Source organism: Marmota flaviventris, chromosome 5 (genome assembly GCF_047511675.1).
Source record: "Marmota flaviventris isolate mMarFla1 chromosome 5, mMarFla1.hap1, whole genome shotgun sequence".
Taxonomy (NCBI): Eukaryota; Metazoa; Chordata; class Mammalia; order Rodentia; family Sciuridae; genus Marmota; species Marmota flaviventris.
The window spans coordinates 152,247,008-152,260,969 of NC_092502.1; the positions used below are offsets into that span (position 1 = coordinate 152,247,008).

At 41.2% G+C, this 13,962-nt stretch overlaps 1 protein-coding gene across 1 annotated transcript in view; it reads left to right on the forward strand.

The window, feature by feature from the left end:
- The window catches only part of Marchf11 (membrane associated ring-CH-type finger 11), a 113,483-nt gene extending 100,317 nt beyond the window's left edge, over positions 1 to 13,166 (forward strand). Inside the window, exon 4 of the mRNA XM_027936317.2 lies at positions 12,758 to 13,166. Coding sequence (XP_027792118.2) covers positions 12,758 to 13,080 — 323 coding nt within the window. The 3' untranslated portion in view covers positions 13,081 to 13,166. The remainder of the gene's footprint in view (positions 1 to 12,757) is intronic.
- Positions 13,167 to 13,962: the final 796 nt, after the last annotated feature.

Genomic DNA, 13,962 nt, shown 5'->3' on the forward strand with positions numbered 1-13,962 from the left:
TTACAGAAAATTCCATATTTCATTCTTCCTTATGGTTGAGTAAAACCCCAGTGTGTGTGTGTGTGTGTGTGTGTGTGTGTGTGTGTGTGTGTATTACATTTTCTTTATCCTTTCATCTGTTGATTGGCACCTGGGCTGGTTCCAAAACTTGACTATTGTAAATTGCGCTGCTATAAACATTCATGTGACTATATCACTGTAGAATGCTGATTTTAGTTATTTTGGATAAATACCAAGGAGTGGAATTGCTGGGTAATATGGTTTCATTCCTAGATTGGTGAGGAATTTGATCAAAATTTAAAGAGCAGGAATTAGCAAGGGTCCCAGAGAGAGGCACCTGCCTGGACCTAACAGTGCATGCACGATATCATTTTGTCATTTTAAAAGATTCATGTGAAATTTAATGTGGAAAGAGCACAAGATGCTTGTTGGGAGAGTAGCCCTGAGGAAGTAAGGCCTGGTCATGAAGAAGGACCCCGTGGGTGGAGCTTGGGAGTGAGACCACACTGAAATCTCAGGAGCCCCCAAAAGACTGTGTGCGGGGTGATGAGCTTGATGTTGAAAAAAGACCTTTGCAAACAACAGAGCTTGAAGAGGTTTCGTATCTGGTAGGTGAAGCCAGGATCTGTAGGGCGAGACATGCAGCAGATTGAGGGACACATGAGACAGGATGGGCAGGCAGAAGAACAAGCCAGAGAAAGGAAGCATGCCACCTCGAGGGGGGACTTCTGGGAGGAGGAGCAGGTGGCCCACAGCGCCAGACACCACGTCCAGGGCAAGTGAAATGAAGCCAATATTTGTTCATGTTTTGGCATTTGGGGATGGATAGATAGAGGCGAGGGTGCAGTAGGTTGAGGATGGCTGGGAAGGGCAGAGGACACTGACCAAGCTTGGCTGATAAAGGATCCAGTGAAATGAGGGCAGAGGCTGTGGGGGGATTGAGGAGGGTTCGTTGGTTTTAAGGGTAGAGTTAGGCAAGAACAAACAGCGAGAATGAAGACCCAGGAGATCAGAAGGGAGACGGACGATCCAGGGGTACGAAGGGGTAGCTTCGTGTCACAGAGAATGCAGAGGCCTGGAGCCCAGCACCCAGAGAGCGAGTTTGCCTTGCCCAGGAGAGAGCCCATCCTCTGAGGGAAGGAGTGGGCACAGCTGGAGAGGGCTGTTGCTGAGATGGTCCCTGTTTCTCAGTCAAGAAGATTGTCTGGTCAGTTGCTCAGAAAAGGCACAATGTGGGGAGAAAAGTTTGAGGAGAGAAGAAATGTGATAATCGGCCACTGAGGCTGCTGTGGACACAGGAGAAGCCAAGGGGATGAGGAGCTGTGAGCATGGCTGAGGGCCCTCCGGAGGCTGCAGCAGGAGGGCCCCATTCGGCACAGTCACGTGGCCACGTGTTTCCACTCCGCAGGGATGAGGAGCAAGTGTGGAGGGGAGTAGGAGACCCAGGCCAAGACGGGGTCTGGTTACACAGAGTCACTGGAAGAAAGAGCAGCAGACTCCATTCTGCCTCTTTCCTCAAGTGGACAGAGCATGGCCACAGGGTGGGCTGAGCTGTCCTGGCTGCTAGGGAAGTAACAAAAGCCAGAGAGGAGCTGGCACCTGGGGAGTGGGTTAGGAGGTCAGGAGGTAGAGGGAGGTTCATTGAGATTAAGAAGGGGGGGGGCGAGTGGGAAGCACTGGAGGTTGTCATCAGCAATGGGATGGGCACGTTTCAGAGTTTGGAGTTTCATTGGTTTCCGGAAGGACAAGGCCTGGCTGGGGTGGAGCAGGAATATGCACGTCAGGCTGTGGTCCCTGCATCCATGGACACGTGGACATTAGCCTTTCTGGTCTAGGAGCCACAGGACAAATGATGGGTGGTTATGGTAGTAACTGAGGGTCAGGAGGGCTCACTTTCTGTGGAGCTGCTCTGTACATGAATGTGCCCATGTGTGCTCTCTGTGTGGCTCTACTGTGTGACGTCACAGCTTTCCAGGAGAGTGATTGTGGGAATGCTGGCAATGTGAGGCTTGAGAACAAGGACAGCAACCTAGGGTATCCCTGAGTATTCTAAATTAAAACAAGGTCCCTAAAGAGGCTGAATCAACATGAGAAGAAAGAGCAGAAAGCAGATTGTGCAGCAGGGGGGCCAAACCATTGCAAGAAGAGCCATCTGCACCCATGCAGGACCATGGGAGAGAGCAGCTTCCCGAACCCCCAAACCTGGCTTTGTCTTTCACAGCTGAACTCTCCCCTGGGGGTTTCCTGGCCTTGTACCACGTGACAACAGAGAACTTTCTCACTGAAGGGAATGTGAACACGAACATTTTTCATCTATGATTCATTCGTCATCTATTCTACATCTATGATGCTTCCCCTTTGTCACATCTAAATAATGATGTGCACTGTGGGTGCTGACAAGGGAGAGGGAGACAAACCCATAGGTAATCAGGAACCACAGAAGTGAGCATAGAAACCAAGCCCCTGTAGGTTTTCAACTGCTTCCAAATGAGTAGACAAAAGGTTGTAAAAACCATGCCTTCAGGGTTATCTAAGATCAGAGCTACTATGATCTGTGCATCAGTCTAAGCTCTTCACCTCATCTTTCACACTTAATCCTCACAAGGACCTCATACTGCATGGCTCCTATTATCATTTCATCTTGGAAACAGGAAACCTGAAGTGCAAGAGGGAGTAATTTCCCCAGGGTTACACAGTCTGGAAGCAGGGCCCAAGATTGGAATCCTGTTACTCCAGAGAGTGTACAATGAGCACAAATATTTACACGACTCAGTTAATTGTATTTATTATTTGGTTAAAAAAAATTCTCCTTAGAAACCGAGCTTGAATGACTAATATGCAAAATGCTGTGGTCTATGCAGTAAAGTAAAGCTACTCAAATTACTCTTAAACAGAAAGACATGACAGAGAGAACAGATAACTTTTCTAAGAATGCAGGAGCTAATTTAAGATCAGAAAAGGAGAAATTTTTCCCTAAAATCCCAAAGTAATATAGTTATTTTGTGAAGTCTTTATTAATTTATTCAAAATAATTGAAGCCAATGGCATTTGGAAACATTGGTAAAAAGTAGAAAGGCATGTATGAAATATACTCTAACAAAATCTATTTCTCTTTCCATTGTTCTGAGTGAAACTATTTCTTAATGAGAATTATCTATGTAGAGAATCACATTTCAACCTTGAATCTTCTCACCCGATCATGGACAGAATATTAAGGAAACTGAGCATTTTTACATTCAGGTTAAATTTTCCATTAATATTTTCAATTGAAAATCTCTTGCTGGAATCATGAAATGAAAGAGAAGAGTTATAAATTTTAATTATGCTTAGATGATAGCTTCTGTTTAGAATTTTTACACATTGACTTTACAGTCTTAGAGAAAGACAAAAAATTCATAGCCAACAGAATTAAAATACCATATTCGAAGCCACAAAGATAAATAAATTTTAATTAGATGTTTTAACATAAATTTTTAAAAATATTGTTCTCAGAGTGACCAGCCTGCAGGTAGGTGGTGAATTTGTAGTAGAAAGTTTGTCCCTTGCAGAAGAAATGCAAAATTATTTGTATTTTCTTCCACTTCCTACTAGGAAAAGTCCACATAATCTCTAAGAACTGGGTTTAGTTCATGGACTAGAATGTGGGAAACAAATGGAAATCTACCAAAATAATTTCAAGCCCTAAAAGCTTTAATTAACACAGAAGATAGATATCAACATTGCTTTCTTAACCAAAAAATGTTTTCACAAAATCAGAGCTTGCAGAGTTATTTATTTTTATGAGTTGTGCAGGTTGTTGTCATCCCCTGTCTCCTATGACACTGTGTATGCTTTAAGAGACTGGAGAAAAATTCACCCATTTTAGCCTTTGGTGTCACCAAAAGGAAATTTTGTCCATTGATTCCTCTGATGGCTGATGATTTTGTGGGCTGAAGAGACTCTAGTGATGTTTAGCTTTGGCCAGAAATGGCTCCTGAGACCAGAGTTCCTGCAGAACTAGCCGAATGGACCAGGCATCCAGGGTCTAGTTCAGTTCCTGGGTTCAGAAACTGACTATGGACCCTTGAGCCAGTCACACAACATCCCATATCTGGGTCCCAGAGTCCTCATTCTCCCAAGTGAAAAAGTTGGATTACATCATACCCAATTTTTTTAAATTTTTATTTTAAATTCTGTGACCATATCTGCCAGCCTCTTCTTGGTCTTCTGACCCTTGTGATCTATGATGCTTCCCCTTTGTCACAAGATATTTTATCTGTCCCTGAACTGAGGGGCACAATGACACTTCCTGCAACTGAAATTAAACTAATACTAGTCTGTGCTTCTTGTTACAGGAGCCCTCTAAGAGATCTTTATTATAATCTATAAAAGTATTGGTCTTATTTCTTTTATGGAAAAAACTCACAACCATAGACCATTTTTTTGCAGGCATTATTGGGCTAGAAACTTAGATGAATTAGTGATTCTCTTTTCCAGTGAATTATTTGGATCCCTTTTAAAAATTTCACCATACCATATATTTTATAACCCATGGTGGAGCTTGCAGGTTTTGTGTAATATTATGTGAATGTGCCCATGCTGTATTTATGCTCCAAGGGTTAGCAGTTGAAATTCAGGATAACTTCCAATCTATCTATCAAGAAATAAAAAAATAATAATAAAATAATTTATTAATGGATTGGCCCTTAGAAAAAAAATAGTGAAATAAATGGACAGCTTCTTCTCTCTGTTTTGCCTGGAAATAGCAGAGAAGAATCCACAGCTACCTCTTAGGCCAGGGCATAGTCATTTTATAAATATTTGGGTTCCTAATTGCTTGATGCAAGCCAAAAAGACAGTTGGGGGAGAGGACTACAGTTTGCTGGGGAAGAACACAAACGTTTATAAAGAATTTTCAATTTATAATGAATTTTCAATTCATAGTAAAAGTCCTATGACTTTTACTTTGTTTATAAAGAAATTTTAACTCTTTTCTTTCTGCCATTCCTTGTATGTGTGTGTGTGTGTGTGTGTGTGTGTGTATTTTTTCCCTTGAGGCTAAAACCCATGATTCATGAAATATGGGCACTGACTCCTAAACCCTTTTCAAATCTAGATTTGAAATGCATGTCTCAGTCTGTCTTTGGTGTCATAAAATATTAGTTTAATGTTTCAAAGAACAACACGACACATTGTTCTGTTTCAGTGGCACTAGTGCAGCTAGATTAAGTCAATTCTTGTCATCCCTTAGATTCCTGGGATGGGTACCCTCTCCTTTAATCTCTCCCTCTCATTTAGCAAAGATTGAGTTCTTGGCATGTACCAGGCCCTGAAGTGGGAATGGATATCCACAGGCAAGAAGGGTGAGCTTCCATTGTAGGGAGCACACTGCTGGTTAGGGATCCTGGGCGTACAACTATTTCAGTACAGGTGTCAAGTAAAACAGGGACAGTGCATCCTGTGCACAGTGGTAGATGGGAGAAGGAGCAGATGGTTGGTTTTATTTGTATCAGAGAAGAACATGTGCGAGAATCTGGATCTTGACGCATGATTAATAGCTCATCCTACAAATGTCCGGATGGAAGTTCCAGGATCTTCTCTGTTTTATGGTTTTAGCTCAGGTTTGCTAAGAAGACAGAATGGGCAGAATTTAGAGCAAGAGACAGCTTTCTGATCCAGATGACTTGGAGTAGAGTCATTTGCTGAAATAGGGAGTGCAGGACAGAGCCAATTCAACCTGTGTCACCAGCTTGTTCATCATCAATTACTGAGCAAAAGACTACGCTCCATATGCAAGTGGGCCCTGCAGTCTCATTCTGAATCCAGCAGCGTGTCATCAGTGCTGCAGATCCAGTGCAAACATGCCCTGCCTGTCCAGCCTGGTGACTGTGGGCCTCGTGGAGCAGAGAGGCAGTTCACAGAAAGGACACCAAGTTTCTTTTGTGCACTCTCAAGAGAATCTCTGTGACCCTCAGGGCCTTCACTTATTTTGAAGGGGCTTCCCTTCACATGTGCTGCTATCTGCCTTATGTGGGATGGCTTGCACCATCAGTATTTGGATATTAGCCAGTCTCTAGCATCAGGGTGGTGTGTGTGTGTGTGTGTGTGTGTGTTGTAGGAAGCTTCTGAATAATTCCTTGTCTTTACCAGGTTTCTCACACACATGAGTGGACTGCCAGTGGTAATGATAAATCTGTTTGAGCCCCTGAGCTGTTAGATTTCATGATCAGCATTCGATTCTCAACCTGGTCCTATGACTTTTACTTTGTTCTAGACCATTCTGAGAGGAATCAAGGTCTTATCATTTATATTTTTTTATTGGTTGTTCAAAACATTACAAAGCTCATGACATATCATCTTTCATACATCTGACCAATAGAAAAATCAATACTTCTTGAAAGTGCATTTTATATGGACTATTTCTTCACATTATTTGCTTCTATATGAACAACATTGGACATAGTATCCATTAAAATCCCTGTATATTTTTAGCACATTGTGCTTCCCAGAGGCATAGAAATTCATGAAAACTTTGTTTTGTGAACCTGGTGACTTTTGTGATGACATATATTACCTGTCTATCTTCATCTAAGTTTTTTCTTGGGTGTTCTTATGTATTGATGTACAGATTCAGTCCATCAGGAAAAAAAAATGAACATTCTGTATATATAGAAATAACTATGATTTCTGGTTACTTCTCCAAGATTCATATTAACAAGATATTTAAACTTGTGACATGTTGGGAAATAATGTTAGTAGAGCTAGTGTGTTTTATTACATTGTAGCAAAAATTCCAGCAGAGGGTACCATGGACCACAGACTAGTTTGTTTAATCCTTTGAAGCCACCATTCTATGGCCTTCACCAAAGAACAGAAATTTAGGAGTTAAAAGTTGGACCTGCCATACTGTATTTACAAAATATGGGATAGATTGTTTTTATGCTATGCAGTTGGCCCTCCCTAACTGTGGGTTCCATATCTTGGATTCAACTAACTCTGTATTAAAAATATTAAAAAAAAAAAAAAAAAGTAGGGCCTGTTGCTGAGATAAGCCCTGAGCTGTTCTAGCTCTCGGGATCAAACAGGACCCAAGTGTCCAGTATGGTTCTGGTCACACTCACTTCCCAGGAGGACACAAGGTTTATTTACAGGCTTCGAATATGACAGAGAGATAAGAATGTTGGCAAAGGAGAAAAGGTAAAATTAAGCCGGAAATCTTGGACAATTTTATAACCAAGAGCCTTTTCTGCCAGATACCTGCTGTGAGCGGGCTGTGAGTTCTTTAGCCTTCCGAAGCACGGAGCCATGCACAGGGCTTTACCTGGGTTCCTTTGTGTTCCTCTGCCTTGTCCTGAGGGCCTGCATTTCCTGGGAAAGCTGAGGGTGGGGGTAACTCACCCAGCAGACAGACAGAACTCTGGGCAGGCATCACAGCGCTACCCTCAGGTAAAGCGCCCTGCCCATTCTTTCCTTGGGGGGGGGGGGCGGGGAGGGCTGTTTCATTGGCATCTTCTGCATCTAACAGTGTCAATGACACACAAGGATATTGAAGATGGCACTAATTGTATAATTCGGCTCAAACTACAGCCTCCGGGACTTAATCTACTTATGTTTTAAATGAGAATGGGGCGGGGGTTATCTATAAGGTCTCTTATGGTCAGTGTAGGTGGCTTTAACAAAATCTATAGCCTGAGTGGCTTAAGCAACAATTTCTCTTTCTTGTGGTTCTGGGAGCTGGGAAATACACCGTGTTGGCACAGTTGGTGTCTGATGAGGGCCTTTGTCTTTGCCTGCTGTCAGCTCCTGTCTTCTCATTGTGCCTTCATGTTGCCTTGGTGTGTGCACACACAGAAAGGGAGGGGGAGAGGCCTCTTTTATGTCTCCTCTTCTTTTTGTAAGGGTATTTATCTCACCATGATGACCCCATCCTCATGACCTCACGTAACTCTGCTTACTTCCCAAAGGCCACCTCCAAATACTGTCACATTGGGGATTAAGGTTTCATCATGGGAATACCAGGGGAACACTGAGATAGTTAGTCCACATTGATCTCTTAGTTGGTCATTCTACAACTAGAAGAGACCGCCATACACTGGAAGTTTACCATGGATAAGACTGAGGTACTCAGGGTTTATACTGAGACGAATTTGAGTCTGATTTTAGCACCTTTGTGATCTAAAAATGGTTAAATCTCTTTAGGTCTCAGTTTCCTCAAATTGTTCCCTGATAGTTATAGCAGCTATTTGTAGAGTTGCTGTCTAGATTAAATGAAAATCAAGCATGTAAAACTCTTAGGACAGTTCTTGGAACAAATTTACCCCTGATGAAAATTTAGCTTATAATTTTTGAAAAATAATTACAGCTATCCCAACCAAGGCTGAGACTGGTGACACAAGGAATGGCAATGTTTGACTAGTGGTTTGATTGTTAATATAAGATAAAACTTATTTGACCATAAATTTTTCAACCTTTGTTCAGATGTTGAAGTAGACAGACAAATCAGGTGTGTGTGTGTGTGTGTATGTGTGCCTGTGTGTGTGTGTGCACGCGTGTGTGTGTGTGCATGTGTATACCTACAGGTGTGTGAGCAGGTGACCTTATGTACCTTGATCTTCACCTCATTTCTTTGGGTAATTAATTCTTACCTATTGATAGAATTTCAAAACAAACACACCATTTAAAATTTTGAATATGTTTCACTTATGTCTTTTTTAAAAAATTTGTTATATATGACAGTGGGAATGCATTACAATTCATATTACACATATACAGCACAATTTTTCATATCTCTGATTGTATACAAAGTATATTCACACCCCACTCGTGTCTTCATAAATGTACTTAGGGAATGATGTCCATCTCATCATACCATCTTTTTTATCCTCCTGCCCCCTCCCTTCCCCTCCCACTCCTTTGCCCTATCTAGAGTTTGTCTAATCCTCCCATGTTCCCCTTCCCAACTCCACTAGGAATCACTTATACCTTTTTAAAATTTTATTAAAACCAGAAACTATTTAGGCCTGCTTTGTTTTTCAAGATTATTCCCTAAGAAAAATGTTCCTTTGCACACCAAACAGGATATGTTTCAGTTAAACACCAATCCCTCCCCTCTTGCGATACAGAAATACTCCAGGACTCTCCAGACCCCAAATTCCTATAAATCACACTTTGTGGACATCTGTGCCATTTAGTGTAGCTAGTATCTAAAATATTTTGCCTTTACATTTTACAGAAATTGTCATTTCTTTTCCCTGCAGACTTAGTGACTCAGATGACAAAGCAAATCCAATCCTATTCTCAGATGATCTGAAATGTCCAGGTGACAAATTCATTTGATTATCAGTAAGAAAGCATACTCGTATGTTTTTTAAAGGCTGGGTTTTCTAGGCACTCTGGGATTGAATACCCAGTGTCAAAAATAAAATAAAAACTAAAGGCTGGATTTTCAACATGGGAAATAGACTTGAATGAAGCCTTACCCCTAGATTTATCGTAATCATGTCCTCTCGTAACTGCTAGTATGAAAGGCATTTGCCACAACTCCAGAGCACAAAGAAGAAAGGGGTGAAATGCACTGTAGAGGGTGGATAGAGTTCGTTATATTTCTGGGAAATCTAAGCTTGCAGAGGGCAAGGAGTGATTCTCTGTGCCCATGAGAGCAAAATGAAATGTAAACATCACTCATAACTTAATGCGATTAAGAAGCTGCCTGTGGAGTTGGAAATTCAAGAGGACTGTGTGTGTCCTCAGGAGAACTTCAAGTAGTTTTCCTTGGTTAAATTCTGTTCAGAATGTTCTAGAAAGAACTGTGGGGCTTGTGTCTGCACATTGGGTGGATTTATGCATATAGAAAAGAAATACCAGGAATAAATATAGTCCCAGTAAGTGAGTTTAAACTCTAGTAAACCACCTGATTCCTGGCCTTTCAAAAGAAATCAATAAAAAAGGAAGAGGATCCTGAGAAAGAGTAGTTTCTACTGGTGAAGCCACCCCCACCCCGCTTCTCACTGCAATTAGTCACAATCAACCTGTCTCAGTCTGTAAATGTCTCATGATTGGTGTGAATGAATATCCCTCGCTGCATAGATTCACTATTGATTTTTAATTGATAATAGTGTCTTGTAGTTATATAGTACCATCTCAGAGGAAATCTGGGGGCTTTATAGTTGATGAATTCCAATTTATCTTAACACTCTCCTGCTGAATGTAAAAATTAGGTATTTCCAGTTGCTTTCAAAGGGGAAAAAGAGATCTAGCAAGGTTAAATTATGGCCATGGAGAATTTAGAAAGCTAATAGTAAAATCACCAACTAAAATCTAGTAGTCCTAACTCATGTTTCCTGAAAACCTCTGGTCAATTAGGTCAACATTGACTATTTCTTTGGAAAAAGAATTTGGTCAAAACAGTTTTCCAAAATTGTTATGATTGACAGCAGTTTACATCTGGCAGTGTTCAATAATTGGGCTGAATGGATTTTTGCTTATTAGATCGTGTACAGTTTTTAGTCCTATGTTAATATGTTTGGAAGCTTTGAAGTCACATATATCAGATTATCTTCTGGTAAAGGAGCAATGTAAAACTTGAATTCTGAGATTGGGTAGGTAAAATCCTGATATTTCAAGGTGTGGCTATCTCCATCACCTCCCTGACATTATTTTAGCTGACCAAAACTTGCTCTCTCAAACAAAAACACAATTCAGACGCTCCTTGTATATATGGGAAGATCACTACCCTTCTTTCAATTAGCCATTCCTCTAGCCTTGGAGATATGGGACTGAGTTTTTCCTCCTTCCTCCATTACAGTTGCTACCCATTTTTCCTCTGAGTTAATTCCTTCGTCCCTCTGTACTCTGCTTACCGCTACTCCAGTCTTCATGTATAATACAACAGCCTCCTTTGTTTCCCCAAATTCCTCAATCCATTTCAGATTAATTTTCCTAATTATTTGTGATTTTTGAAATAATTGTAATTTTTGAATCCTACTGGCACAAAAATATACAGAATAATACTTGCAACATCTGTATCTAATCACTTTATTAAAAATTTGCAACATTTGGGATACAGTTGAAAGCCTTCCTTGAAGCCGGCTCTCAATCTTGTTTCTTTCTCTTCCTTCCCATTATCATGAATTTAGTGCTTGTTTTTCTCATGTGTACATTTATACATTCACCATGTGTGTGTGTGTGTGTGTCTCCAGAAAAAAGTAGAATCGTTTCTTTCAGAAACTTTCATTTTCTCATCATGACTTTTATTATGGTTTTGAGACTCATCCATGTTTTGGGGTATAACTCTGAACCCTTTATGTCATTGCTGTCATTCATTGGATTCATGTTCTGCAATTGCTTGCCATTGTTTTCTTCAAATACAGATAATCATGCAGTAATTTTTTTTTTTTTGGTACTGGAGATTGAACCCATGGATTCTTTACCTCTGAGCCACATACCCAGCCCTTTTTTATATTTTAGTTTGAAACTGGGTCTTGCTGAGTTGCTTAGGACCTCCCTAAGTTGCTCAGGCTGGCTTTGAACTTGGATCCTCCTGCCTCAGCCTCCCAAGCCCTTGGGATTACAGGCGTGCACCTTATTCACATGCTCCCTTATTCACGTTTATGGAAGTTTCTCTGGGGCAGGTACCCAGGGCTCTGAATGCTAGGAGGTTGCAGTGCTCATTAGGTGGAAGATGGTGCTCCTCTCACAGGCCACACTCCCCCTAAAAACAGACTCTTAGTTGACCTCTCGACTGACTTTCAGTGGAATTTCAGTTTCCTCAAAGAGAAGAGACCTTCCCCACTTCTCTATCTGAAGGGACGGACGTTTGTTCCAGGTACTCCTTTTTTTCAAGAGGAGTCACAAGCTTGACAACTTTGGGGCTACATGCTGAACAGTAAATGTGCAAAAGTCAGGCTGTGTGCTGGGTGTAGAGAGGGCAGTAGGATGGTTCCACACACAGTGAGCAGTATTGAACTCATGGGTCACTGGTTTGTGGTCCCTGAGATTCTCTTATGACCTTGTTCGTTATCCTGAAAGTCTGCCTCAGGAACATGTAGCCATCAGTCTCACTTCCCAGCAGCCAAGACCCAGGACTGTGGAGTCAGCTTGCCTGTGTTTGCCTCCCTGCTCCAACACTTCTGGTTGTGTGTGCTTGGGCAAGGCCCCCTGCATCCCTGGGCTTTGGTTCCCTTGCTTGTGAAGCGAGGGAAATGCTAGTGTTTCCTTCACAAGGCTGTGTGAGAACTAAATAGGATAATATACATAAAGCTCAACTAGCTGTTCAATAAACTTTTGTTGCATTGTTGAGGAAAGGACAAATAACAAAAAGGGTATACTGTGTCTACTGTGTGTGAGGCATTGTTTTAGACATTGGGGAGATGGTAGTGACCTTCGTAACTGTCTCTTTCCTAATTTGTCAGTTGGGTGCAAGCCCCCTAACATATTGCTTGGCACACAATGGACACAATGTTGAATCAATAAACAAATTTAATGATTCTTCTAAAGAAATGTTAAGTGCCCAAGGTGTGTTCTCTTGCCTCAATGGAGCAAGTAAATTATACCCAGGGCTGCTTAACTCTACATGGTAGTTACTTTTCGAATATTGATTATTTCTTTCTGATATGGGTTGTAGCTTGTCAGGAGTCATAATATTGGCATAGTCAGAATACTGTATTTTGATGGGGATGAATAACACAGAATGGACTATTTCTTGAATCCCTCTTTTTAATACAAAGTAAGATTCCCAACTTTTGATCAGGACGTCTTATTTTTCCCCCTTGGATTTCAGGTCTCATTGTCCATGAAGGAGCTGCAGTTTACAGAGTGTTTAAACGCTGGAGAGCTGTGAATTTGCACTGGGATGTGTTAAATTATGACAAAGCCACAGACATTGAAGAGAGCAGCCGGGGAGAGTCTTCCACGAGTAGGACTTTATGGTTGCCACTGACGGCTCTGCGGAGCAGAAACTTGGTCCACCCAACGCAGCTCACCTCGCCAAGGTTCCAGTGTGGCTACGTGCTCTTGCATCTCTTCAACCGGATGAGGCCCCAGGAGGATTTGTCAGAAGATAACAGCTCGGGAGAGGTTGTGATGAGAGTGACTTCAGTGTGACAAACACATTTGATGATGCAGTGCAGACCACCCTGCACATTTCGGAATGTAATTGCAATGAATGGAGAAACCATAGCACTTCTAAAAAACACACATCTATGAACTTTTTAAAATTTATGCTTTTTATATGAACATTTGAATTGCAAATACATTTTTCTGAAAAAAAAAGAGAGTCTTCTTGTTCTTTGTTTTCTGATTTGTCACATCTTTTATAAGTTAGTACTTGAAATCATTATACATATAATTTAACTCTATTGGGTTAAAAGAATGATGAAAGTTATCCTTAAGTCAAAACTATTTTTTCTTGCTTCTTTTAAATATATTTTTACCAAATTTCCTGCTGCACGTGTAATTTTTCTGACACAGTACGAATGGGGAAGCGGTTTAGAGTGCTGTGGGAAGACTCCCAAGTGCCCATCGAGGGTACAGAACAGGCGCTGCTGTGGCACTCAGGGCTGGGGCTCCTTGTGCCTCTTGCTGTTGGCAGGATTCAGTGCGGCTTTTTAATGTGATGAAAAACAACTGGTCGCCAGCAATGCAAGTTCTAGGAACGGCACAGAGAGCATCTCAAAAAATAAATAGGAGCGAAATAATATGGTTTTATTCCAGTTCATATTAAATGGCAAGGCTGACTAATTCCAATTCTCAAAGCTCCCCAGAACATTGCACCATATACGTGTTATAATAATACTAACTCAAAGATAATGCTGCCTCGCATTGGCACAGACCTTTAATAGACCCATCACAGTTAGTTCCATTAATTAGTGTCTTGAATTATCTGAGCACCATCTTAATTAGATTTTTCCTTTTGAAAAACCGTATGTATCTTCCTAATCATTTAAATATATTCCTATTACTTGGTCTAATGAGGTCCTAAAAAGT